We start from the raw sequence: 26,108 nt of genomic DNA, 5'->3' as shown, positions 1-26,108 counted from the left end.
AGTCGCTCGGAAGGCGACGGTACGGATATGACAAATGAAAATTACAATAAAGGGAAACGAGTTTGAAAGCGACTGTCAGCAGGAAGGAGAAACCAAGGAATGCTGAACCAGCGGGGGCAGTTCAGAGATGGAGTGATGCGCCCACCGAGAGCTTCGTAATTGGTCGTCGACTCGGCATGTCACTCCCGAAGAGCCATGATTATAGGAGCCGAAAATCTTCCCAGGGCTCCCCGCTGACCGGTAACACGAGAGGCTGAGTGTGCGGAGAAGGAGCCGAGTCGAAACCTGGGCCTGGACCGAGAAACACGTTCCCGTGTGCAAAAGATTGCGACGCCGATGGGTCGATAATGGGACTAGCATCAACGGACAGGATGTCGAGGGGATAACGTTGATGGAATCCCCGGTACTGTTGCCGCAAACTGTCGCCGGTGCCAAAGACTACAAGGCCACCGTAATCCGTGTCCCGACCACAGTAGGGCTCTAACATGTTGTTCCTATCTTGCCGAAGGAAGCTTCGGTCAAGAGCCGAGAAATGTAGGCCTTCGGGATAAAGCTCCCCTTGTTCCGGCTCGCGGCGCGAAGATTCCGTAGTCGCAGGCAGCAAAGCAATGCTCGAGGCTAGATATTGGTATGGCACCGTGATACCAGCTGTTGTGGCGATGACTTGCTGCAGGTCCTTCACGATGTCGACGTCGAGGGGCGAGGAAATGCAAGTAGGCGAGGAATACCCAGCCGCGCTGCCCTCATTCATCGATAGAAACTCGGCGAGGAAGACATCCCAGAGCTCCTTGTCTTCAAGCCTGACAAGAGCTCGAGCGCCTTCTAGAGCCGTCTCAAGGAACCCGGTCCCCCGTCCCACGGGAGGAATACCCATCTCCAAGTTGACGCGAGATGCCTTTTCCTTTTCCTTGCCCTTGCCATTCCCTTGGTTGTCGGAACGCATTCCGGGGTTAGGCCGGCGCAGAACGAGACGGCAAACAACCGACAGCAATTCGACGGCACTGGCCCCGAGATCTTGCTCCGAGGTTGAAGCCCAAGCCGGCGGGGTGCACCGGGGGGTGTGTGATAACGTATGGAGGGCATGCCAGAGGAGGCACGTGAGTTCTGCTTGCCCTTTCTGTTCCGCTGGCCCACCCAAGGGCCGCAGATCCCGAAGATAAAAAAACGACCGACTGTCCAGTTTGTTACGCAGTACCTGGTTGCACCACGTGGCACAGCCGCGTACTGTCGTGTGTTGATTTAGGTGTAGTGAGCCCGCATAAAGGGGCTGCTGGAGAACGTATTGGTGGAGGACGTCGGCTTTGGTAAACATATGATTCGTGCCGGGGGCAAGGAGCGGCTCGTCGGCGCTCGCATCGCAGACTTCGGCCCATCTGTTGATGCTTCTGCTGAGGAGCAGATAGCCCATCATGTCGATGGAGCGGCAAGGTCGGGAAGGGCTCGCCAAGGCGACGCAGTCGTCCGGGTCGAGACCAAGGAGGGATGCCATGGCAACATATGCCTCCAGCTCGGAATGATCGCCGTTCTGGGACTGGTGAGGAAATCCATGGGTCCCAAGTAGGCGGTAAAATAATGCTTCAGAGGAATCGTGCGCCGTGTTGACTTGGTGCTGGAGGATGTCTCGAACCATGGCGATGTGCCTATCGTCTAGGGCCGACCGGACACAGGCGACGATGGTCGACCTCAGGGCACAATCCTGACCAAAATATTGTTGTTGGAGGGAATGAAAGATGCCAATGTAGAGTGCAAAGGCAGCTTCGTAGTGTGAGAGTGTCAGTAGGAAGTCGGCTGCTTGTTTCTTTTTGCCGAGGGAGGTGGCGGCCCATGGCATCTGGGCCCATATGCCTACTTTGCTGTCCTCGGTGCTGCAGGCTCCTCTCCCATGGTTGTTTTGAGCGCCGGGATGTAGATGCGCTTGCGGACCGAGAGATACAGGACTCGGCAGGTATAGTCGTGATATCTCGGACTGATCGGAATCACATTCAGAAGTGATCCTATCGTCGGAGGGGGAGGATGACGATTTCGATGCCGATTCCGGCCCGGACAACGGGGCAAGCGAATCAAGGTATAAAGCGACTTCCTCATTGTCGCCGTCGCCAAAGGGTCCGGGCGACCAAGTGATCTCTCTATCGGCGTTGTATCTTTTCAGACCCCATTTCTTCAGTCTGTGAACGTATTGTCGGTGGCTAGTTACCAAGTATCAGTGACGGCCGCGAGAGAGAGAGAGAGAGAGAGAGAGAGAGAGAGAGAGAGAGAGAGAGAGAGAGAGAGATGGTGTACTGACGTTGGGGCAAAGTTATGCTTGTGCCGCATTTCATGCTTTATATGATTCAGGGTATAGCCTGAACGATGCAGCTCTTCGATAATGCGTCGGTAGGGTTCCCATTGAGATTCTGATAACGTCTTCGCACGCGGTCGTTTTGCAGATACTCCCCCCTCCCCAGCGTAACCCCCAGCCGGGAAAGGCATGGCGGGCTAGCTACATGTGGAGTGAAGCAAGAGTTCTGCGAAGATTGTATGAATAACGAAAAGCATTTTGTTCCCAACATGATTGCTGGGGGCAGACTGGCCCATGGTTATATACTTATGCCGCATGGAGCAGAGCAGCAGCAGCTGCGGGTTTTGGGACCAGTTGCATGGGCAGCCAGCTTCTCTGGGTTCCCTGGCCAGACAGATACGCCCGGCCAACGTGCTGTGGTGATGAGCCCAAGTACAACCCAGGCTTATTGGTTCTCTCGCGGGTGGAGAGACGGAGGTGAGTAGCGAATCGCTACAGGCTGGGGTGAAAAAATTGTGGTGTGCTGATACCCAATACGCCGAATAGTTGCCCATCTCCCCATCTCACATGCAGTCCATCTCATGCGCGGGAGCGCATGAGGGTGCGAATGACCCGCCGGCTATGCTATGCCAGTAGAATAACATGATTTTTCTTGGTTCGCCCAGGACAAAAATGCGCCCGGCCCTGGAATACACAGCCTCCCGCGTGGGGTAAAGGGATTACATTCTTATGGATCTTTGGGCGACAACCGTCAACTTCCAACGCGGTATGGGATATTGACAGCCAGGACTAGAGGAGAGAGAAAACAAAAAAAGGAGGAAACAAACAGGAGGGAGAGGGGCAGAAGCGTGTGCGAGAGAGTGAAAAGAGTTGAGAAAACCGAAAACGGCACGACAGAATACCAGGAGGGCGACAACCCCGACCCTAACCCGAGGCCCCGGTAGCCATCGATGCAGTAAGCAAGGTAGTGGCACTTCACGACCTTTCCGTGATGAATGAGCCACCGCCGATGGGCATGAAGTAACCGAAGAACAGAACGCACATGAGAAGGAGATGACCGGGTGCTGCCTACATGATCCGGGGACGACGTAAGCGTTTCGGAGCCCGAAACATCGAGGCGCAGAGACCCAACGACAGAACGACGGAAAACAAATGGTTAGTGAAGGAGGGGACCGAGATCTCACAGCCGACGTGAGTTGGTATGAAAAAAAAGACTCAGACCCCCCCGTCCAGTGGCGACCCTCCTCCAAGCGCTGCTGAGGTGGTTGTTGTTGGCCGTCCACTGGCGGGTAAAGTGGTCGTCCGACCCGGTCCAACGCAGATGCCTCGACTCGAATCCAATGTGCAGAAGCCTGGGCTCACTCGTGGCTGGCGGACTCGGTGCGGTGGTGGGTTACACGAGGGTTGAAGTGGTTAAAGTGACCCAAATGATGAGTTGTCCCATTTCCAACTCCAGTGGGAACACGATACAGCAATGATGGTGACGACGGCAGGCGCATTTCCCTACGCTCAGGGCTTTTCAGAGAAAGGGGGGATTTCAAGATTGCAGTGTATGTGTGTATGTGTGTATGTGCGTTGAATGGGGATGTACCAGGAAATTTGAATTTTTCGCATCTCTTTTGTGACTCGGACTCGGTGACTCGGTGAAGGAAAAAAAAAAAGAAAAAAAGAAAAAAAGAAAAAAATAAAAAAAGAAAAAAAGGGAAAAGGGGAAAAGGGGAAAAGGGAAAAGGGAAAAGGGAAAAGGGGAAAAAGGAAAAAAAAAGGAAAAAAAAAAAAAAAAGCCACGTCAAACCCAATCGACCTGTTGAAAGGCCCATGATTCTGAACAACATTATTTAATATTCTCCTGGGACTCCCAAGTGTTTAGCCATATACACGAAAAAAAAAGCCAATTCAGTGTCTTGTGCTATGCTCGAGTTGGGGGGTTATCGTGTACGTGTAATATGTCCAAGGTAAAATGCAAGGTAGAGAGTAAGTAATATCCGTACAGGGTCATCTATGTATGCACCGAGACGCTCTCAACCAAACCACCTTCACAGAAGGTAAAAAAGAGAAAAAGAAAAAAACACCATAAACAAAAAGAAAAGTCCAATTAAGCAGCCTCCGCTATAAGCTGCTCTCCTTCGTCCAGCATATCCAACACCTTCTTCAGATTGGCAATCAAGCTGCGGCCCAAGCCCACCAGAAGCAGCTTCTCCGCATTGGCCGGAAGTCCGAGGTAAGTGGGAGGCTCGCGCTCCGGCAGTTTGTGAATCCACTCCATGAACTCTTTCAACGTCGTCCCGGCGGGGACCACGAGGCTGCCCTCCTCCGAGCCGTCCGCCGTCTCGACGAGCTTGTGTCCGATGTCGTACGCCGACGGCGTGAGGAACGAGTGGACGAGCTGATTCAGGAGCTTAAAGTCCGCCTCGTCGTCGATCTTGCCGCCGTACGTCTCCGTCACCAGATACCGGATCATGTCCCAAGGGATGCTCTGGGGGTTGACGTTGGTGCGGGTGCCGGCCACGTTCTCGACCCAGGTATCGATGATGAAAGCAGAGCATTCGTACTGGGGCGCGGAAATCAGGTGTTAGCAGATGCAACGAAAATAAAAAAGAAAAGATCCAAAAAAAAAAACCGTACGTCACTGTCGTTGAACTCCCAGAAGCCCTTCCAGCCAAGATTAGGAGCGTAGCGCAGACGTTCCTGCACGACCGCATGCAGGAACGCAAGGAGGAGGTACAGTCTCGTACGCTCTACAGGGCTCTTGACGGCCCGTGTCGACAACGATGACATCGAGTCCTTCATGTTGGCCCTGACGCCGGCCGGTTGCTCGTACATCAGCACGCGTGAGGCCCGGAGCAGGTTGACGGGGATCTTGGGACTCGACTCCATGGAGAGGAACAGCCGGAACTCCGAGTGCGGGTTGAGGGAATCCATCCGCTTCTCGAGGCTCTGCAGCCACGTCGGCGCCAGGTGGACGTTCTTGACCAGAACCCAGGACCCCGTCTGCGCAGCGTTGCTGACCGCCTTGTCCGCGCTGGCCAGACCCTCGTTCGAGCCCATGGCGATGTTGGTGCACTTGACCTGCATCCTCTCCACGAGATTATCCACCTTGTAGCTGGCGTCGAACCCGGGACTGGACACGAGCGCCACCGGCCTAGTAGCCGGAACCTGTGTCACCGTCTCCCTCAAATCCTCCACCACGTCCAGGAGGTCGGCGCCGAACACGAGGCCGACGAAGCGCTCCGCCGCAGGGACGAACCGATCGAGCCGGAAGAGCTTGACCACCAAGAGCGATAGCAACGTCTGGTCAACCTCGGACGTGCCTTCGTCCCAGATCTTGGGAACCAAGTTCTCCGCAAGCTCTTCGGAAAGGAACTTGTCCCAATCGGCCGAAGATGCCCTGTCCAGTTTCCCCTTGAGTGCGCTGAAATGACCCGCCCTGGCGAACACCTCCTCTCTGGCGTCATTCTCCGTAGACAGGTCCTTTCCCTCGACGCGCTTGTCCAAAATCACGTCGATCAGGCCCTTGTCCATGGGGTACGGGGACCCTTGGACGAGCAACATGGCCAACGTGATACGGTCCTTCTGCAAAAGACCCAAAGCTGTCCGTTTGTAGGCCGAGATGAACAGGTCCTTCACAATGATATCCCGGCGAACGTTGTGGTTCGTCTCGTTGGCAAGGCGGGGATTCCCGCGGAGAACCGAGTGGAAGATGTCCAGGAAATACTGGAGCGAGAACTGGTAGAAGTGGTTGAGATAGTGAAGCTGCTCCAGGACCGCGAAGACCGTGCTGCAGGACCGGGCGATGATTCTGTACTGATTGGTGATCTCCTCGACCTCGGCCATCACGCCCTCCGTGTTGCTCATCTTCGCCGAGATCTCCCCAGCTTCCCTCTTGAGCGTTTCCAACGTCTCGATGACGTTGTCGTCGTCCAGGATGTTCCCGCGCGACTCGTTGAGCGCTTGGAGAAGCCGCTTCTCGAGCTGTCGAAGATGAACCTTGAACTCGCCCTGCAGTTTGATGAGGTTCGACCGGCGCTCGTCGACGTCTGGTCTCTCCGATTTGAGGACATCATTAAGAGACTGCGTTTGCAGACTGCTCTGCGTCACCGTAAAGTTGACGAACGTGGTTCGGCTGCAGATGTCTGGCGCGAACGTGGCGGACGGGTCCCGCGTCGAGAGATAGAGCTTAAAGGCGGGGGAAAAGTCAATCTCCTGTTTGCCAAGCTGGATGAGCACACGGCCGCCGGTCTTCTGGTACTCCTTATTCAAGACGTGGTTGAGGATGGGGTCAAGGTGCTCCGCGTCCTGGATGAGAATGGGGTTGCCGAAACGGAGCGAGCTCTCCAGCTGCTTGGTGAACGAGTCGTCCAGGAAGCTGGTGACCGTCAGCCGCCGGTCTTTGCTCTCCTTCTGGAGGAACTCGGTCACCCTGCCGGACGGGTCGATGATCAGAGGGTAGCGGTTGAACCGTTTCAGGACGATGGCGTTCTCGGTGCACAAGTCGTCCACAGGCAAGCTGTTTTCCTGCCAGCCGAGTCGCTCATCTGCCGTCGAGAGATACTCCGTGACCGGGTTATGCGGCTTGTACTGGATCCCGGAGAGCTGGAGCTGGTGCAGCCAGTCGTCCATCATGGACTTCCTGAACGTTTGATCGTACAGCCCGCTGTAGGCAAGGAAGGCCGCCGCGACAAGGACGTCGCCAACGAGCGTGCTGATTTGAGTCTCGAAGGACTTGCTTCCGTCCTCCCAGCGTACCCTCTCCGACGACAGGCTGTCGAGAAGCCTGACACTTCGGTCCACCTTGAACTGCACCCTCGACATCTCCGACTTGATGGCCTGAGTCTCGCTGATGAGCGCCGCATATTCAGTCTTATACGTCGCAATGCTGGCCTCCAGGTTGTTGATGGTGTTCTCGACGGCCTTGGCCTCCGCCTTGGTCTGCAGAGCCTGTTCCTCGAGCTGCTCGACCTCGTTCCTGAGCGGGCCAACACGGTCCAGGATCTCCGAGTAAGTCACTTGCGCCTCCACCCACTGAACAAGAGGACCGCAGGCTTTGCTGGCACGATCGACCTTGTCAACCGTGAATTCGGGATTGGACAAGAAATTGTTTCGCATCTTCATGCGCAAGGCCTTGGTCATCTTGCCTTCGTTGTTATAGTTGACGATGCTGGCGATGAAGTCGTCTCTTCGGACAATGGCCTGGATCGACTTCCAGTCGTTGACCTTGTGGCCGAGCAAGGTGCACACCGAGTCTAGAGCCAGGCGGACACCCTGGGGTGGGTTGCCCATGGATCGGACTTCGGTCAGGTGCTGCCGCTTAATGTTGCTCACGCTGGCCTTGGCCTCCTCCACAGCGGGCTCCGCCCGGGCAAGATCCTCCAGGACAATCTTCTTCCGCGACGCCACCTCCGCCTCCTGGATCTCCAACGCAGCCTGGATCTCAAGCGAGGTATTCTTTCTCTGCTCTGCCTCCCGCTGATCCGCCACCATGCGCTGGAGCTTCTCGTTCGCTTCGGCATCTTTCTGCTCGAGCTGCGCCTTCTTCTCAGCAAGGCTGGCGCGCAAATCCCGTACCTTGTCCACTGTGTCTCGGAGCTTCTCCAGGCCGACGTTGAGATGGCGCTGTTGCTCCTCCAAGTCCTCGCGCTTCTCGTTATACAGCTTCACGTACTGGGCGACGAAGTCCAAGAAATGCCTGGGCGTCAGGAAGGTCACCTTACCCTGCTGCTTCTGCAGCCTGACATTGAAACGTTGGAGAGAGTAGTGGATGTACACCATCGAGTTGACAACCGACTCCCTGTGCGTCGGCGGCAAGTTGAGCCCGCGATACGCGACCGGAATGGTATCGGGTGCTTGGAAGCTCGGCCGGTCCAAGTCGATCGACTGAGTGAGTTCGTGGCCGACCTGGAACAAAGCTTGATCGGACCAGTCGCCGAACCAGTTGAGCACGCAACGGTTGAAGAGCGCCGGACTGGTGGCCGCCTTGGAGCCCAGACCATCCTCCGGCGGGTTCATCGTGAAGACAACGTGTAGGTTCTTGACGATCTGCTGCGTGAACCACTTGTAGAGCTCCTCCTGCGAGTCGAGGTGCAGATTCTGACGCTGGGCACCTTCCTTGCAGGCGGTCATGAGGGCCGCGAAGTCGTCGCCCTCGAAGAGACCGGGGACCTCCGCGTTGGCAAGAAGCGTGTTCATCCTCTCCAGGAAACCCGAATCAAGGACATTGGACTCGTCCATGATGAAGCAAATCTTCTCGCCCTTGCAACCGCAGCGACGGAGAACCTCCCGGAGGTCGTCGTCGAAGTCTTCGGCGGAGTACTTGCCGTGCACCTTGATCTGGAAGACCTTGAGACCGTTCATCCAAGCGACGAAACGAGACAGCGTAGTCTTTCCGCTGCCGCTGACGCCGATGAGGATGAGGTGACCCTGGGGCTGACGGAATACCCGGTCAATGCGAAGGACGTGCTCCAGCACATCGTTGAACAGAATGAGCGGCACGTCGACCTCTTCCTCGCAGAAGGTCTTGAGCCGAGCCTTGACGAAATCTCGCAACTGTTCACGATCCACCGGGACATAGTTCTTGGACAGCCAGTTGGAGAAGAGAATGGGGCCGCCAAGGGCCCTCTCCTCGTCGATGGTGGGGAAGAACTCCATAGCAATCTTCCGCACGATTAGGTCGGTCCACTGGCGCTCGTCTTCCGCGACGAGACGGTCCTGGAAAAGGCGCAACGCTTCGTGGGCCCAGATCCGAACCAGACCCTCCAGCGACAGGGTTTCAAGGGGGCGGATTGCTTCATAAATGCCCCGCACCCAGCGCGTGAGCTCACGAGGACTGTAGACGTAGTGCGGCTGGATTCTGGGAGTGAAGCGCTGCTGCGACGCGAGGTAGAACTTGACCATGGCAGAGGTGAGTTGATCGGCATAGCCGCGAAGAGTCGGAATGATCTTGAGCACGGCCGAGTTGAAAGTGCCGTAAATCTGCTGGAGGGAAACCTCACCGGGGTAGTCGACCATGATAAGCGGTGCGTGTCTGAGGAACCTCTGACCTAGAGGCGTACGGCCAGCATCCGTGGGCGGGTTGCAAGCACCGACGAACTGGATCCTGTCAAGAGTGACCCAAGACTTGTCCGAAGTCCTCCAGAAACCGTTATGCTCGACTAGCTGCCGGAGGAACGAGATGGCGCGCTGTGTGCCGTACTTGTCGGGGGCGGGAAGATTGATTTCGTCGCAGAAGATGACGAGCCATCGGCCTATCTGAGTCGGCGATAGCATGACGCCGTTCAGGGTCTTCTTGTACTCGCAGTATTGCTCGAATGTCTTGATCAAGAGGTCTGGAGTGGTGGCACTGGAGAAGTTGAGACCGACAACCTCCATGTTGGGCAGTTTGCGAAGGGCGCTGAACAGAGTCATGGTCTTGCCCGAGCCCGGAGGACCACAAAGCAGGAGAGGCTTGTGCTCAGCGAGCCAAGAGTAGAGCACATCCTCATGGCGGATCGTATCCAGGGTCGGGATAACCACATCAGTCTGGGTGATCGAGTGTGTGTTGACTTCGACTGTGGGCACCTGGTTCTGCCAGGGAGACCACTCGGCCTTGGGCAAAGTAACGTCGAAGTCGATGAGGGAGCTGGTGCCATCGAGGGGCGGAGATCCGAAGCTCGCGAGGCCACAGAGGGCGTCACCGAATGCTTTGCGATCATTCAACGGACAATCACCCGTCAAAGCCCACACAAGAGCTAGAAGGAGTTTCTTGGAAACGTAGCCCTCGACCTGCTCCGGCTCCAGCGCGAAGTCCGAATGCTGCGCGTTGTATTCGATCATGTCGCGCACTGCTTTGTTGAGCAACGAGAACAAGGTGGCCAGGACACGAGCGACGGTAAACTCCATGATGTGATTGTAGTTCTGAGCCTGATCCAGGGCGGCAATAATGAAGTTGTCGCCAGTGAGATACGCCTTGAGGAGATCTGCCACTTGTGCCTGGACGGCGAGGGCTTTGGCAGGGTTCTGTGCGGTCGCGACGCTGTCCTCGTCGAGATCCTCCAACGGCTTCGTGCGGAGTGTTTCGAGATAATTCTCGACCATCATGAGAGGGGAGACGGTGTCTTCGCTGAACCAAACCATACCGCATCTACTAACCGTGGCCAACGTAGCATACTTCAGCGTCTCCACCTCAAACATGATGCGGACGTTCGAGGGCAAGCTGAGGCGTTCGCCGTTCGGCAGGGTTAGAAGTTTGTTGTCGTCAAGTACGCTGTTCAAGTTCTCGACCCATTCGGGGTCGACGTCGCCATCAAATACGATCCAGTGGCGCTTGGTATCTTCGCCTCGCAGGTTGTCGACAATCTTGCGGAGGATGCTGGTGAACAGCCCGTCGGTCCACTCTCGAGTAGTGGCATCGAGGTTGCCGTACAGGGCCTCCTTCGACATGACTTTGGAGTCAATGACATGGGCAACGCCCTCCACGCCTTCGACCTTTTGCAATGCATCCAGCAAGACCCTCCAGGCAGCGGACTTGCCCGTGCCGGAGTTGCCGACCATCATGACACCGTGGTGAATCTTCTGGATTTGGTACAGCTGCAACACCTTCGTCATCCAGACGTCGTTGACAACCAGCCGTCTTTCGGCGGCGAAGCTGCGAAGGGCATCCTCGAGAGCCTGGAGATTCGCCGGGACGTACTGAATGCCCGGGAAGCAAGCCTCTTCCACGGTTGTCATAATTTCGACGTCCGATTTGATGAGCTTGGGGGCGATAGTCTCGCGGATACTCTGGACAATAATCTCTGGCTCGACAACCTCCTCGGCACCCAGCTGTCCATCGCCGGTCGTCAACCGAGCTCGCTTCAGCCCACCGGAACTCACGAGCACGCTTTTCAGAGCTCGAAGACCGAAATCGTAATGCGCCTGTTTGGATAGTTTGCGCGAGCACTGGTCGAAGAAAGGGACCGTCTGCTTAGACAACGTCTTGGCTTGGTTAAAGCCCTGGGAGTACAGCATGACCTCAGCAATCAGTTCCTTGTCAGGCTTCGACATGGCGACGCTGCGGAAGAGCTTCTTCAAGTTGTCTGGCAAGTTGGAGCGGCCCGCATAACCAGGGTTCATTGTGATGAAAATGCCGGTATCGGCATTCACGCGCAGCTGGCGGCCAACCATCTCGATCTGTGCTGTCTCATCTTCGGCCCCCTGCTTGAGACCGAGCTGGATATTCTGAATCTGCTGCGAGACGGCAGAGAGGATTCTCTCCTCAAGGCGGTTGAACTCGTCGAAGCATCCCCAAGCGCCGACTTGGCAGATACCCAGAAAGATGCGGCCCATGGCCTGGAAATCAAATGTATCGTCGCAGCAGAAGACAAGGGTAAAACGACCCAGCTGGACGCCGAGGGCCTTGACCGACTCGGTCTTGCCGGTACCAGCAGGGCCGTAAGGCGATCCACCAAGACGCTGACAGAGCGCTTGGGTGAGAGTGAGGAAGCATCGGTCGGTGAGGGGCGTCCTGACGAGCCGGTCGGGGACACCGAGGTACTCGAAGCCGTAATTCAGCTTGGCGTTGGCCATCTTGATATGGAGACGCTGCAAGTAGTCGCCCTCCGGCGCGTACACGTAGCGCATCTGGAGAAGCCAGAAGTAGTGAGTTGGAGAGCTGGCATTCAGCTGAACGAGCTTCTCAATGCAATCCCGTTGGTGAACGCATTCAGTAATGAGCTGTTCGCACTTCTTGCGTTGGATGACTTCAAGGTCGCCCAGAACCGTGTCGGCGAGATGCCGAAGCACCTGGACTTCCCTCTCAAACAGCGATGGCAGAGTCGAACCGCTGTCGGAAAGAGACTTTTCCACTGCAGTCGTCCAGGCGACTTGGGTAGCGAGTACGACGATTTGGCTCGGGAAAGCTTCCATGAACCCCATCAACGCCGACCTCTCAATCTCCCCTGACTCAAAAATCGGCGTATATTGGTCCACGGCCTCCGCCAGCAGCTCGGCGAGCGTCGACTTCATGCCGTTTTCTAGGAGAGCCAACCAGTCGTTGATGCGAGGAGTCTTCGCCAAGGAGATCTCCTTCTTGAGGTGAACCACCTCACCCTCGTTTGAGGCGAAGCCAGAGATGATCGACTCGTCGTCCATCACGAGCCCTGAGAGACCAGCAAACATCTTCTTGAAATGTTTCGCGATGCGGAGGGTGTCATTGCTGTTTCCGATCATCTCGAGAAGATCTTCATCACCCACAAAGTAAAAGCGCGGGAAAGAGACGCGCTCCTTCTCCAAATACTCGCCCAGGGCCTTCTGGATCTTGTTGAGCAGCTCGGCAAGGCGTTCGAGGGATTTTTGGACATTGGGAATGCCGAGAACGTCTAGAACATAAGGCTGCTTGTAGACCTTCTTCATGACCGTAGAGAACTCGCTGTTGATGTTCTGGAATCGCGAGGACTCGATGGGCAGCAAGTGTTTGATATCGGCATTGCCCGTGAAGACTCCCTCCAGGTAGACCCACTGGCGCTGGACATCGATCCAGATATCGAAGAGAACATGGACCCTGTTCAGCTTGTCCTCCCAGGAGGATGCCTCTTCTTCGAACTCCTTGTAGTAAGGAGAGTGCTTCATGGCCTGCAGCGAGTTCAGGTTCTCGCTGCACTTGGCGAACAGGTCGTCCCAGCCTCGGATAAGGCGGCACTTGTTCTGGTAGTTGACGAGCTCCAGCGCGTAGTTGCTCCATGTCTCCCGGACTTGCTTAAGGAACTCTTCCAGGGCCATCTCGCCTTGAGCTTGCGCGATGATATCTTTGACGATGACCTCCGTGGCAACAAGATTGAGATCCCAGACGTCGCCGAGGGTCATAGACACCGGGGAGTAACGCTTGCCCGGTCGGATCTGCTTGTAGATCTTGGTCCAGTGACGATCGCGAATGGCCTCAGACTTCAAATCGGAGAGAAGCGAGTTGACCTTGAGGTAACCTCGGAGTATCGACTGCACATGCTCAAAGGCAGCGTATTGACGCATTCGACTTGGCATGTCCTTGGTGCTCTTGATGAGATCGTCAATCTTGGATCGAACCTTGCGTGGCTGCACGGCAGTCCATAGAGTCTCCTTGGTCTCATTGAGGCTGGCCCAGATCGTCGAGAGGTTCGACCAGACAGACTGGAAGTCGTGGACCTCTTCAAGGATGGCGGCCAACGAGTTGTCCATCGTTGCGGGAAGGTCAAGGGCTTCCTTGGCTTTGGCCACCATCTCCGACTCGGTCTGCAAACTCGAAATCCTCGACTCGAAAGACGCCAGGGTCGCGGAGGCGTGGTCAGGCCTGACGGTGCCGGATACGGGCTTCTCCTCATTCCATTGTGCGGTTATGTCGGCAATCTTGTCGTTGACAAGCTTGTCTTCAGCGGTAATCTTGGCACGGAGGGCGTCGGTCTGATCTTGGACGATCTTCGACTTCTTTTCGAGAATCTCGGTCAAGGACGCCCACGAGTTGTCTATTTGTTCAATGTGCAACCAATCGTTGGGGAACTGGTAGCGCTGCCGGACCAAGGTTGACTGGCCTTGTCGAAACATCTCGACCTCCGGTGCCCACGCTTTCACATTTCGCTTGCAAGTCTGAACAATGGTAATAAACTGGACGGCCTGGGCCGTTGAGGAAGCATCCAGGCGAGGGACCTCAAGGTCGCGACGGGCCTTCTCGACGTCTGCGTGGACTTCGCGCATGCGGGTGCCGAGGCGGCTAGCAAACTTCATCAAGATCTCGTGCTGCCATTGATCGTACTTGGCATTCACACGCGTTTGGACTTGGTCATAGTCAATGGTAATATGTCCAAACTGTCGGCTGACTTCCTGCGTGTCAAAAGTCTGCCGCGTCTTCCGGATCTCCTGGAGAAGCTGGAGCCATCGCGAGAGCTGATCGCCAAGGACCTCATATACCTGTTCCGATTGAAGATCCCACAGCGACTGGAATTGGAGCCACTTATCGACATAGGCGTTGAGCCCACGGAGCTTCTTCTCGGCAGACACGTAGGCGCGACTGAGCAGCTCGGTACACTCCCCGGGCAAGTCGTCGAAACGGGGCTCATCAGAGGCCGTCATGGTGAGCGTCATCTGGTAGCGGGTGGCCTTGATCTTCTTCAAATTGCAGACAATGCCTAGCCAGTCGTGAAGCTGGACAAACCAACTGGCCCGCGCATACTCCAGGGGGGGGTCCAAGTAGATTACTTGGTTGCGCATGGTCAGTTCGTGCACGAGACGCTTGATTGTCGGACCCGCCGGGCGAACCTCCCCCTCTCCGCCGTTCTCGTTGATTCTCTTGCGGGGGCCGTCGTCGAGATATTCGTCTTCAAAGGCCGCAATCCAGGACTGGATCGCATACTGCAAGCGCGACAGGAGGATTTCCTTGATCTTTCTGTTCATGTTCTCCACCCAGTACGGCAGATTGACATACTGCTCAAGGTTTAGCTGGTCGACGGCTTTCTGAATGGTCTCAAGAAGCACATGGAAGGCGTCTGCCTCGTAGGCGCAAGAGCTCAGCTCTGACAGGGCCTTCTCAACAGTGTCGTGAATCGAGACCAGCGTTGCAGTCTTGGTTTGCAGAAGGGAGGTTGCAGCAGCGAACTCGCGGATAAAGAGGCTGTGCTTGCTTTCGGCAGTGCGTCCGGTGAGGCCGTACTCGGCTGCGGCAGGGAGAATTGCACTAGACTTGCCCGGAAAGTAGAGCTCATGGGTATTCACAAACGACTCCCACCGAAGCGGCACCCCCTTTGAGACCAGGCCGTAAGCATCATTCCGATACCCGTGCAGCAGAGCGGACTCCTCGCCCATTAGGGAAATTTGCCGCGTCACTTGAGAAAAAGTGCGGACGCTCTCCATGAGACTGACGGCAAAGGGATAGACACGCTTTGCGTCCTTGGAGACAGTATTGATGGAGTGCGGGATGTTATACTCCTGCCAGGTCAGGTTCCGCGTCTCCTTGAAGAGCGTGATGACTTGAGGATCGAAATTGACCGAGAGTTCCAAAGCACCGCCCGCGGAGCGGACACGACGAATCTCAAAAAGATGACCTGAGATGGAGATTTGGCGTCGCTGAACGTCGCTTAACCAGGACTCGAAAATGGGGCGGGTGTTCAGTTTCTTTCTGAACAGGTTGCTCTCATTCTCGAGCTTCTGTCCCTCGGCATGGAGCGCCCAGTCCGGACCTAGGACATCCTCGACCTTCTTCATATACCAGTCCAGTTTGCGTTCAATTTGACGAGCCCAAATAATGGCGCCGGACACGGGTGGCAAATCACGCAGCTGCGCCATGGCATGGGCTTCTGAATGGCCATACTGCTGCTTGAATCGCTCATGGAGGCTGTTGATGGCTTGCTTGACATGCTCTATGAGCTGGTTCTGGTACTCGGCAATGGCACCCCTGATCTTCGGTCGCACGAACAGGGCGTTGAACTTGGAGAAGACCCGAAACATCTCATTTGCGTTCTTTGCGGTCGCCAGCCGGTCTCGTAGGCGGGAAATAATCGAGTTCTCTACGCGGGAGGTGCGCTCGTTGTAGAGGTTCTCGGCTCGAGTCCACCGCTGGGTGCCTTCGGCCGACACGTCGAGGAGGTCGACGTTCCGCAGCGCTTCCCAGGCCTGCTTGACCTCCTCCACTGCATCGACATCGCCCATCTCTTCCATGACAACGGCTCCGTTCGAAGCTGTCGTCTCGACAACGCCGCCAACGGTCGCCTTGGGCCCGAGTACGTTGACGATAGTACGCTGGAGCTGCTCGTGGTTGTCGCGGAACTTGCTGACGTAGCTGAGACGGGCTTGCAGCTCAGCATGTCGCGGACTAACTTTGATGGGAATGAACCTCTCATTTCGTCTTCGCGTCACTTCGCGAGCGACGTTGGTAAACTCCTTGATGCTGTCATCCCAGGTTCGGAAGATCTCGCCACATGATCTCATAATCGTCTGAAATTCCTGATAGTCGAGGTTGACCAGCTCCGCGCCGGGAAGAAGTCGGTGAAGAACGTCATCCAAGTCGGCTGAGATGGCTTCCACCAAAGGAAGGGCTCGGCGGATCGGGTAGGGGCATATCCTCAGCTTCTTGTTCAGGTGGCTGAAGATCTGCACGATGGCGTCCTGGAGTTTCGGCAAGGAGGTGGCCGACAGAAGCTCATCGAGGGGGAAGTCCCGCATCAACTGATTGTACTTTTGAACCTTTTCGACCGCCTCCTTCAGCCCGGTGTCGGCCACAAAGCTGACCGTCGCCTGAAAGCGCTTCGCGTTCTTGAGAATGTCGAGGGTCAGCGTCACCCCATCGCTCCGAAGCTGGGCATCGATGCCCTCAAGTGCCGACTCCATGGATAGCCAGAAATTGACTTCCTGGCTCGCCGTAAACTTGAAGTCTTGCGGCGAGTTGCCCGCGGGGTCTCGTGTCATCTTGGTGATGACTTGGATGGACTTGATCCAGTTATTGACGTTGCTCTGCAGGTTATTGAGGAACTGGCTGTCGCCCAAAATGCCACCAGGTATGAACTCGATCGTGGGTTTCGTGTGGCGGGCGTCGGCCTCGCTTAGAGCGGTCTGGACTACCGAGTGGAAGTTGAGAGAGACCTCGGGTATCTCGACGTTCTGCTGGAGATGCAGCAAACTCAACTCCAAATCGTTCCATCTCTTCTTCGTCACGGGGATACCGGTCTTGGAGTCGACGTCCGCTCTGCCCCGTGTAGTGGCGGTAGATTGTTGCGTCCTAGTATTGGCATCGAAGTAGGGCGCCAGCGCATTGTGAACGACAGAGTGTAGAACCTCGAAAGCAGACGTAGAAGGGCCCTGTTCCCCGACAGTAGCATTAAGGGTGGCCGGACCGGGGAGATTCGTAAGAGATATCTGGGATGTTAAAGGCACGGCGGGATCGATCGGTTGCGGACGATGTTTCACAATCGCGAGTGATGCCACTGTCGTAGCTGAAGACGAAATTTCGTGTGTCAAGGTATAGGTGAACGTGGGCGTTTCTTCACGGTTAAAGATATCGTTAGAGATCAGTTTCCAGCATTTGGGGCCGCCCATCAAGACATACCAGACTCGTCATCACCTTCCTGGTTTGGGGACGGTGATACATCCTTCTGAACAAACAAGGCCGGCTGGGGATCCGTAGCAAACCGAGCACAGCGCTGAATGGTGTCGGCATATCGGCTCTTATGCAGCATACTGCCTGGAGCTTCAAGGTCGGATTTGGCGGCGCCGAGAGCTACCTCGCACACGGAGGCGAGATGCTCAATCACTCGTTCGGGGTCGACAGTAGGGAAGGTGGCTGCCCCGTTGGGACTGGGGCTTTGAGGTGATGCTACCTCCATGGTGACCGGAAACGAGGCCAGGACGCACGTTCGATGATCGGACGAGGGAAGATTAGGTCAGATATTGAACCGCAATCGTCATGGTTGTATATCGAGAAGCTGGTCGGGTGATGCTTTGCAAGATAGGACAGCAAGGAGACCCAGAGCTCGGCCTCGTCCTAATCAGCGATGATAGCCGCAAACACAGAGGCGAAGTAAGAGGGAGGATGCCAAACGGGTAGGGGTATAATTAGTGAATGGATGGTTTTTGTCAATAAGGTATAGACAAGATTAATTTCACGTCGTATGTGCCCCTCGTCCTGTGTGGGCTCTATCGTCAGTACCTTATGTGTGTGAAAGGGGAAGTTGAGACCTGCAGGCTTTCAGTAGATGCCGCAACATTGCTGGCCGATGCCACTTTCCCTAACTTTTACAAAGTACGCGACCCCTGTCTGACCCCTGTCGCGACGGCATGTGTCACGAGGCGTGTGGCCAGTGAGATAGGAACGATGTGCTTATTTGCGGGTCTCGTTTGATTGGCTGTCCACTGGCAATTTGATCCGGGTACGTACCAATGTTGCTTACTTAATGGATAATAGTCGGACCAGCTACGAAATGCATAATACTGCTCTCTGATGAGCTGACGCGACGGAAGGCTCGCTAGCCTCTGTATTGTACGAAGTTAAGGGCGAAGCAGGCCAAGGAACAGACGTCGTTCGCCGTTATTCTAGAGTTCACATTTAGGCATCAGTGTTCCTGGGACGTATAGAACGAGTTTTGCCAACTAGTGCCTCCTGGGCCTGAGTGTGTTTTGTCCCTGAAGCTAAGGTAGTTCGTCATATAATTAGACGACTACCTTAATACCTAAGGTACCTACGGACATGGTGAGGGGCACTCGTCTGCTTCAGTTCACCGCATCACCACGAGACATGCCAGATATGCCACCATACATAGGCACCTTCACAGGCGAATTTAAAGAATCGTCTTTTCAGCATAAGGTACATAAGGTACCTTAACATAACAAAACATATAATTCATTCCCGGTTTTTTTTGCCTATAAAAGATATTCGTCCTTCGCAAAACCCATGTCATTGCCAATTCGTGACCAGTCCAGGCTTTCCAAGTCCATGTCTACCCGAGGAAGGCGCCGGGGGGATAAGGGGGAAGAAAGAGACAGCGGGCTCCCATAACTTCCTAAGCTAAGCTTAACAGAAATGGAACGCTACCAGTCAGTCGAAGACTGGAATCTAATGCCAGGAATTCGCAAACTAGAATGTGCTTCCATAATTCAGAGAAATGCAACTCCCTCTACAAACCATGACCAGCAAGAAGCACAGGCTCTCGGATTCATGTCAAGCGTTAGTTAGCATGGAGCGAAGATTCCGCCCGCTTCCTGGCGAAACGAAAAATGGAGAAGAAAACCCAAACACAAACGCCGTTAACTGCCGTTGGCCCCTTCACCTGAACCGTTCTCCGCCCCGGAGAGTCTTTCCCGTTGTACCATGACCCGTTGATTGCAAATGTCAATAAACATTTCAAACCTTTCGATCATTTTATCCTTTTCCTGTATTTGCTTCTTCAAGTCGGCAATTTCTTTTTCCCTTGATTCCTTGTATTTGTCGTGTTCCTCTCGCGCCTTGGCGAGCTCCCGTCTGAGGTCGGCTCGGATGCGTTCCTCGGCCGTAGGGTGAGGTTTGCTATAGATTGCAGGTCGATCCTCTGCCAGTCCCGTGGCAACCTTGGAGAGATTCCGGTTGATGGCCGCGCGGGCATTATAGATATCACGAGCGAGTATAGGCACGTGGGGATTCTCGCTCTGGAGAATCTCCAGTGTTTCGGTTACACCTACCCCTGGGGGGATGCCGTCAGTCAAGCAATCACGCTATAGGGAGCAACAGCTGCGAAAAACATACCATTATCCTTGAGGGCTTTAACGGCGGCGACCATCTTGCTGTCTAGCTTCCTCGCGGCGGGGTGGCGCAGAGGGCTCTCGCTGGGGCCATGATTGTGCTGCAGGTGCTGAGGGTCCGGGCGATAGCGAATCGTCCACTGAGTTCGCTGCTCTATCGCGAAGAAGCCAAACTGGCAGTCGCACTTTCGGGAGGACGTTTTGCGTTTCCGAGCTTCTGGACTGACCCGGCTAGGCGGTTTCCCCGCCCTGTCGCAAACAAACAAGACCTTCTTCAAGCCCGGCACGGTTTTCTTGGACCTTCCAATGACGATGGCGTAACCGACAGAGGTGCAATAGGCAAGGGCGCTCTTATGGACCGCCTCAAGAGTAGGGTAGCTGCCACCTTCAGGGGGGGCAGACATCATCTCCCCCATTGGTCGGGGGGGCACGAAGGGCGAGCCGTCAGCCATTTTGGAGTCAAAGCCGTCTTGTTCTTCGGCCTGGCCGTCTACGTCCATTCCATCCACAGAATTATGCTGCTCGTGCGCCTGGACGGGTGTCTCCGGCTGAGGAGGGGTAGGCTGTGGCTGCGGCTGTGGCTGCGGCTGCGCCTGTTGCTGCTGATGTGCTATCTGCTGTATCTGGTGTTGTTTCGGCTGCGACGGTTGTTGTGGCGGCTGGTGGTGGTGTTGTTGTGGTTGTTGTTGCGGTGGTTGCATTTGCTGACGATGGACCTGCTGGGCCGGCTGGGGCGGTGTCACCGAAGTCGGCTGAGCTTGCGGCTGGGGTAAGGGAGGAGGAGCCTGGGAGGGGGTAGGATGAGGCATCATAGGCTCGCTCTGCGAAGGCTGCTGCTGTTGCACCTGTTGAGGTCCCAGTCCCTGATGTCCCAGGCCTTGCTGCCCTATACCCTGCTGCCCCAGGCCTGGTTGACCCAAACCTTGTTGGCCCATTCCCTGCTGGCTCATTACTTGCTGTCCCAACCCTTGCTGGCCCAGGCTCTGCTGTCCCATACCATGTTGTCCCATGCCTTGTTGCCCCAGGCCCTGCTGTCCCATGCCTTGTTGCCCCATGCCTTGATGTCCCAAGTTTTGATGTCCCATTCCTTGTTGCGTCAACCCTTGTTGTTGACCCAGGTTTTGTTGTTGCTGTTGTTGCTGTTGCCCCAAGCCTTGTTGTTGGCCTAAGCCCTGTTGCTGGCCTAAGCCTTGTTGCTGCCCCATGCCCTGCGACAGGTACATGGAAGATGGGTTAGACTGCGACTGCATCTGCTGCCGAGACGGAGGGACCCTCGACCTCCCAAGGGCAGCAGCAGCGCCATGGTTAGGCACGTGTCCATGTCCGGAGTGTCCGGGCCCCGGTCTCGAGTTGCCGCTAACATGCGCGTTCACGGAGGGAGGAGTCTGGTGGAAAATATGATGAGGGTATGCAGCCTGGGGAGGCTGCTGGGGCGTGTAGCCGTGGGACTGGTAAGGCGACGCGTTGTGTGTACCAGGCGAGGGCTTGTTGGCCGGGTTCGCGTGCAACGGCGGGAATCCTGGTGCCGGGTGCGGTCTCCCATGTTGTCGAAGATTGCCCACCTGAGGAAACGACAACCCCGGATGGCTGCTGGACCCTGACATTGTCCAGCGCCGAGGGACAAAGGGGGCCGCGTCGCGGTGTGAAGGGATGTGAAGATAAATCAGACGATACGAAAAATAGAGAAACACCAAACGCCTCGACAATGACGATGGCGACGAGGTGCTGCCGGAATGACAACGCCCCTTGCGATGCTCGAGTCGGGGTTGGGGGTGTCGATAATAGCGATTACTATAGTACAGAGGCGTGGAGTGTGTGTGTGGGTTCTGGAGGTGTGGACAGAAAAAGATGAAGGGAACAAACAGGCGACCGGAGGGTGGTGGTGTGAGAAAGAGCAGGGGGGGAAGAGGAGGTAAAGTTTAGTGAGAAGTGGCGGGAGGGGGAAAACGAGGCCACTAGTCCCATTCCAGTGAAACGGCTGAGGTCGACGGCTCATTGTCACGTGACATATACTGACAAGGATACCATTTTACGTGTTGAATACGGGGCTTGTTCACTTCGTACTCCGTACAGTCAGCAGTGAGGAAGCGAAGGATTGGGGTACGAGATAATTTGAGATCAGGGTATACTCCGTAATCTCCCAGTCAGGGTAGTAACCATCGAAGAGTTCTGAAATCCATATATTCTTCGTAGAGCCTTGAAGTTCTGGGGTGTAACTATTTCGCCAGAGGGGTATGGTTTTTATTAAAGGAAGCGGACTAAAAGGCCGGGGGTGTCCCATCCAGAAGAGCTGACTCCCGGGCCTTACTACAGACACTCCTTTCCTTCATTCGACACTGTATATACTGTGTTCTCCATCTAAGGTACACCCCCCTTGGGACAGTGCCCAGAGGGTACTACTTTACTGTGCCATATGCCTCATTTCACCAATCACCCCACTGTGCCTTGGCATCGACGAAGACTCGAGAGGCTTTGGATTTCTCAGAGTGTACTTTCTGACCTATGTAACTCCGTAAAATCAACGCATGCCTGACCTTAAACCTCCTGCAAAGCCAAGGGCTCGCTCTGATATATTATGATATATATGTGATGCTCCAAAGAAAAAGGAGCTTAGTGACTTATCGTACACATCCCGCTTGCCTCAACTCCTAAACAAAATCAACAAAGACCAACCGGGGTATATAGCTATCATTCACCAACTCAACCATGTGCAACTCCAGATAGCCTGACTGCGACGAGTCCAGCAGCCATGTCGATTTCCATACCATTCGTTAAGCAAGGCTCTCGCCGAGAGTGCTTTCATTCCCACCAGCTCCACGCCTCTAGTTGTGTTGTTCGACCTTCTTCCTCTTGCTCGGCCTTCGGCCCTCCTCTCCATCCACAAAGTGCCCCTTATCCAGCTGGTGTTGACGAAGATTGTCCGGGCGGTTCCGATATTGGCTCGTACACCCCGGGAACGGGCATCTATACATCTTCGCTGGCGTGGTCGCGTGCTGCAGCTTCTTGTGCTTGGCCATGCTGCCACGGAACCAACGGGGGTGGCCCTTGGGCCTGAAGCCACAAATCTCGCAGCACTCGGAAGATTCGACCTTTTCCGCCGAGCTCTCTGCTTTTTCTGTGGGCTCGGAGGGTGCAGCAGTGTCTTGCGGCATCTCCATTTCTGTATCTCCACATGACTTATGGCTGTTCAACACCATTTCATCTGTTTTCTCACCACGTACTGCGTCGGGGGACTGAGAAGCTGCTGCTGAATTTAGTAATGCCAAAGGATCCATAGTCGATGCTATACCGATCATTGGCTCGGTCATCGTAAGGAGGTTAGGTGCCAGGAGTGTTTCAAGTGAGCAGTCGCTTAGATCAGCCGTGATGGAGGTAAAAACTTCATCTAACGACTCGTCGTCTCCTTTTTCTGCCTTCTCGGTGCCAACTTGGCCTGGTTCATTATTGGTGCAACGAGTCGAGATGATGATTTCCATCAGCTCGATGCAATGCGAGTGGTAAATCATACGGGGCACGAAGCCTGGCAAAGGCTGAGTATATAGGCTTTCGCAGTGTTGCCTCACGTTTGGCACGTAGCGGTTGAAGTACTCGTCTGTGGATAAAGACCCCTATTTCCATGTTAGTCACATCAAGTCTCTGCCTTACACTTTTCCGACCCGCAATGGCCCTGTCACTCACTTTGCCTGCCTGCATCAACTCAAGCTCTACCGTTCTCACACTCTGGATTTCTCCAGCCCCGACTCGATTTTGAACTCTTTTCAATCTAGACGCCAGGCGATTGGACCGTGGAAACAGCTCCCTTAAACTGGACACCACGAATGCGAGGGTGACAGAGAAGCCGGGATTAATTTGTGCATCCGCATTGATGTTCGAGTCTTGCCAGTGTTGAGTCCATAAGGCCGATGTTTGGACGAGAATCGACTCCGATGCCTTACAGGACAGGGCGACGTATTCGAGCTCTGAGAAAGACAAGTAAGTAACCAGAGGAACAGTGAGGGTAAGATGAAACAGAAAAGAAAAGAAAAGAAAAGAAAAGAAAAGAAAGAAAAAGGCTTATACCATCTAGAAAGAATCGTGCTATTTCGGCAAACTCATCCATATCGATTAGTTGTTTCGTCGAGGGCAGCGCCTGTTCTTTGCCCTTGGAGCTTCCTTCTCGTGTCGTAGTTACGCTATATCGCCCTAGCAGCATGTTGTCCAGTTCGGTCTGTGACAAATCTGAAGGATACCACACGGCAGCTGCGACTTCCAGATAGGATTCACGAACCCCTATCGGTACCCTATCGCCATACAAACAGGCTTGGACGAACAAGCCCTTCGCACGACTTCGGGCATCGTCTTCGTGTATGATGAGCGAGAGAGCGTAGGTGACATGAACAAAGCAGAGGATATCGAGCGGTACTGCCGGGTACTGGCCCTGGAGAATGGCCTTCAGAGTGGTGAGGCCGGCTTTTGCGATTGCCGCGGGTCCTAGCGACTGAAGCCGGCAAGCCAGTGGATTGTGGGATAGATGTCGTATTTTCTCAATGGACGAGCGGACGTGGGCTTGTAGTGTCTCCCAGGCAGAATCGACAAAGGACTCAGGATTTGCGGAAGAAGACCGGCTCGGTCTATCGCTATGAGAGGTGATCCCGGGGCCGTTGCTGTGTTTGAACGTAATGTTTTGTGGTGCGGGTGGGTTCGGCGGGGTTGTTGACGGGCAAGATTGGGTCGAGGTTAGCTGGCTGTCCGGGCACGGCTTCTCCGGAAGACTCTGGGAAAGAGGGCCTGCAACAGGGAGGTCCGCAGGTAGTTCGGATATGGTCTCGCACACAAAACGACTTTGACGACTGGCATTCGAGCCGCCCCTGGATAGGAAACCTCCGTCGCTTGCCGAATCTGAGGTCGGCGAAGTTAAGCCGGTTTCGAAGCCGGAGGCCAGGGACCAACTGCTGCTAAAAGCGGAGGTCGGCGAAAGTTCATGGCTCAACGTTGTGCTGATGCTAGCGTTGGATCGTACAGATGACTGGGGGGATAGCTTTTTGCTTCGACAGTTCGAATGCTGCTGACCCCAGGTAGGCTGCACCAGGCTGTCTGTGTTCAGTTGCAGCGTTGGCCGTTCCTGATACATAGTGTGTTCTAGAGGCTCAGCCGAGATGTCGATATTGCCACTGGTGCCTCTAATGTCTCCCGCGCCAACAACTTCCGGATCAAGTCCCCACGACAAGAACGTGTCTGGCATAGCGTGCAAATGGCCCATCCCGGTATAGGGATCTAGAAATTGTGAATGGGGGGAAGCGACCACTGTGCCGGAAGTAATATCGGAGAGTCGTTGGTGGACGAGGTGACATTGCTCGGAACGCTGAGGGTGCGGTTGAACCGTCGTGGTGGCAGAAGCATACAGATAAGACGACGAAAGAGCCGGTGGGATCTCATGCGAGTCGAGTTCAACTACCTCGCCGCAGGAAGACAGCTCGAATTGCTCGGGGTGCGGGACCAAGTAGCTGATGGGCAGGGCCGTATCGTCTTGGTTCAGACTCGGAGTCCCATCTTTTCTCGGCTTCAACCCAAGGTTGGTGAAGAAGTTCTTCGCAATCTTGATGATCTTGCGGCGCTTGCCTGGGTGACCCAGGCAGCGTTTGCACTTGCGATCGGTAAACTTCTCTGGCTTTCCGCAATCGTAGCACCAATACTCGCCTGTGGAAAGTAGGTCGCAGGTATAGAGGTGCTTGAGCATCGACTCGTGGTCTGGGGATGGCTTTCTACATCGAAGCAACGGACACTCCAGTCTCTCACTGGGTGACATTTTGGAACAGGCATTTCGCTGGACGGCTGCCCAGACAAGGAAGCGGTGCAGTGCACACTCATCGCGAGAGGTGTGTCGAGTACTGGAGGGCGTTATATTAGACCTTCGCAGGAGCTTACAAAGTAGCGAACTAGAGAGGGGAGGAGAGAAAGGGCCCCTAAGGCGAAGAGGAGAGGAGAAAACGCGAAAGAAAACTCACACACAGGATATGGGGCCTGGGGGATTCGTGAACCAAGTAGAGGACGAGCTTGTGGTTGTTGATGAACCCGAACACGAGTCCCTCCGTGACTTATTCAAACTGAGGCGGGGAGACGAAGTCGACCCCGAAGACCACAGGCTCCAAGGGCGGGGGCGCGTGTCCTCCCCCAGAGGGAAGGCGGGGCCTTTGGCTTCCATAGCTTGCCGAACAGTTCAAGCATTAACTGGAAGTCAAGTCAAAGAAAAGGGCGAATAGCAAAGCACTTGAGAGATGGACAAATCCGCCATATATAATTGGGGTTTATCGTCCTGGTCGGTTAAAGGGTGACGAGATATATAGGAATGCCCTCGAACGGAGCAGTGCGGGACCTGGAGACGTTTTGCCTCGGAGCCGTTGTCCTAAAGGCTCGATATGTACGATTCCGTATTCATACTTCATAGGACTAAAGACCCAAGCTTTAGGACTCCGTAAGCTGCAGGTAGGACATGAAGCAGGGAGCAGCGACGGGCTCCCTCTCATCCCCCGGGAGTGGTCAATGGCAAAAGGTGCGAGAGGATCAGACGAAAGGGGCTCAGCTCATGTGAGGCAACCCGGCCATTGGCTGTTGACCAATAACATGACCAGGCAGCACACTGGGCAAGGTACCTACCTTACCTAAGGTAAGG

At 55.1% G+C, this 26,108-nt stretch overlaps 4 protein-coding genes across 4 annotated transcripts; all 4 read right to left on the bottom strand.

Moving 5' to 3' along the window:
- Nucleotides 1-3: 3 nt before the first annotated feature.
- SODALDRAFT_101791 (hypothetical protein) lies at nt 4-2,050 on the bottom strand. The gene is made up of 3 exons (XM_028606459.1): nt 1,850-2,050; nt 239-1,755; nt 4-158 (listed from the first exon to the last, which is right to left on the bottom strand). The coding sequence occupies exons 2-3, from the start codon at nt 1,628-1,630 to the stop codon at nt 42-44; spliced, it is 1,509 nt and encodes a 502-aa protein (XP_028468457.1). The 5' UTR covers nt 1,631-1,755; nt 1,850-2,050; the 3' UTR covers nt 4-41.
- On the bottom strand, nt 1,520-2,605 carry SODALDRAFT_101698 (hypothetical protein). The gene is made up of 3 exons (XM_028606457.1): nt 2,285-2,605; nt 1,850-2,186; nt 1,520-1,755 (listed from the first exon to the last, which is right to left on the bottom strand). The coding sequence occupies exons 1-3, from the start codon at nt 2,467-2,469 to the stop codon at nt 1,684-1,686; spliced, it is 594 nt and encodes a 197-aa protein (XP_028468456.1). The 5' UTR covers nt 2,470-2,605; the 3' UTR covers nt 1,520-1,683.
- Nucleotides 2,606-4,373: 1,768 nt separating this feature from the next.
- Nucleotides 4,374-17,571, bottom strand: SODALDRAFT_272126 (dynein heavy chain; the record flags this gene model as incomplete). Its single annotated transcript, XM_028607813.1, has 3 exons — nt 4,374-4,829; nt 4,904-17,229; nt 17,295-17,571. The coding sequence occupies 3 exons, from the start codon at nt 17,569-17,571 to the stop codon at nt 4,374-4,376; spliced, it is 13,059 nt and encodes a 4,352-aa protein (XP_028468455.1).
- A 4,389-nt stretch (nt 17,572-21,960) lies between these two features.
- SODALDRAFT_101633 (hypothetical protein) lies at nt 21,961-25,974 on the bottom strand. Its single transcript, XM_028606456.1, has 4 exons — nt 25,444-25,974; nt 23,519-25,326; nt 23,138-23,418; nt 21,961-23,067 (listed from the first exon to the last, which is right to left on the bottom strand). Exons 1-4 carry the CDS (start codon nt 25,638-25,640, stop codon nt 22,282-22,284), a joined length of 3,072 nt encoding a protein of 1,023 aa, XP_028468454.1. The 5' UTR covers nt 25,641-25,974; the 3' UTR covers nt 21,961-22,281.
- Nucleotides 25,975-26,108: the final 134 nt, after the last annotated feature.

This window comes from Sodiomyces alkalinus (assembly GCF_003711515.1).
Source record: "Sodiomyces alkalinus F11 unplaced genomic scaffold SODALscaffold_2, whole genome shotgun sequence".
NCBI lineage: Eukaryota > Fungi > Ascomycota > Sordariomycetes > Glomerellales > Plectosphaerellaceae > Sodiomyces > Sodiomyces alkalinus.
This window is presented reverse-complemented; position numbering and strand designations above follow the sequence as displayed.

Coding starts and splice junctions, on each gene's coding strand:
- SODALDRAFT_101791 (XM_028606459.1), bottom strand. CDS start 1,630: ATGGTTCGAGACATCCTCCAGCACCAAGTCAACACGGCGCACGATTCC. Junction 159..238: donor CTCAGCCTCTCGTGTTACCG/GTCAGCGGGGAG, acceptor TCGACGACCAAT/TACGAAGCTCTCGGTGGGCG.
- SODALDRAFT_101698 (XM_028606457.1), bottom strand. CDS start 2,469: ATGCCTTTCCCGGCTGGGGGTTACGCTGGGGAGGGGGGAGTATCTGCA. Junction 2,187..2,284: donor AAGCATAACTTTGCCCCAAC/GTCAGTACACCA, acceptor CTTGGTAACTAG/CCACCGACAATACGTTCACA. Junction 1,756..1,849: donor GCAGCACCGAGGACAGCAAA/GTAGGCATATGG, acceptor CACACTACGAAG/CTGCCTTTGCACTCTACATT.
- SODALDRAFT_101633 (XM_028606456.1), bottom strand. CDS start 25,640: ATGGAAGCCAAAGGCCCCGCCTTCCCTCTGGGGGAGGACACGCGCCCC. Junction 25,327..25,443: donor CCAGGCCCCATATCCTGTGT/GTGAGTTTTCTT, acceptor AACGCCCTCCAG/TACTCGACACACCTCTCGCG. Junction 23,068..23,137: donor AGTTGATGCAGGCAGGCAAA/GTGAGTGACAGG, acceptor ACATGGAAATAG/GGGTCTTTATCCACAGACGA.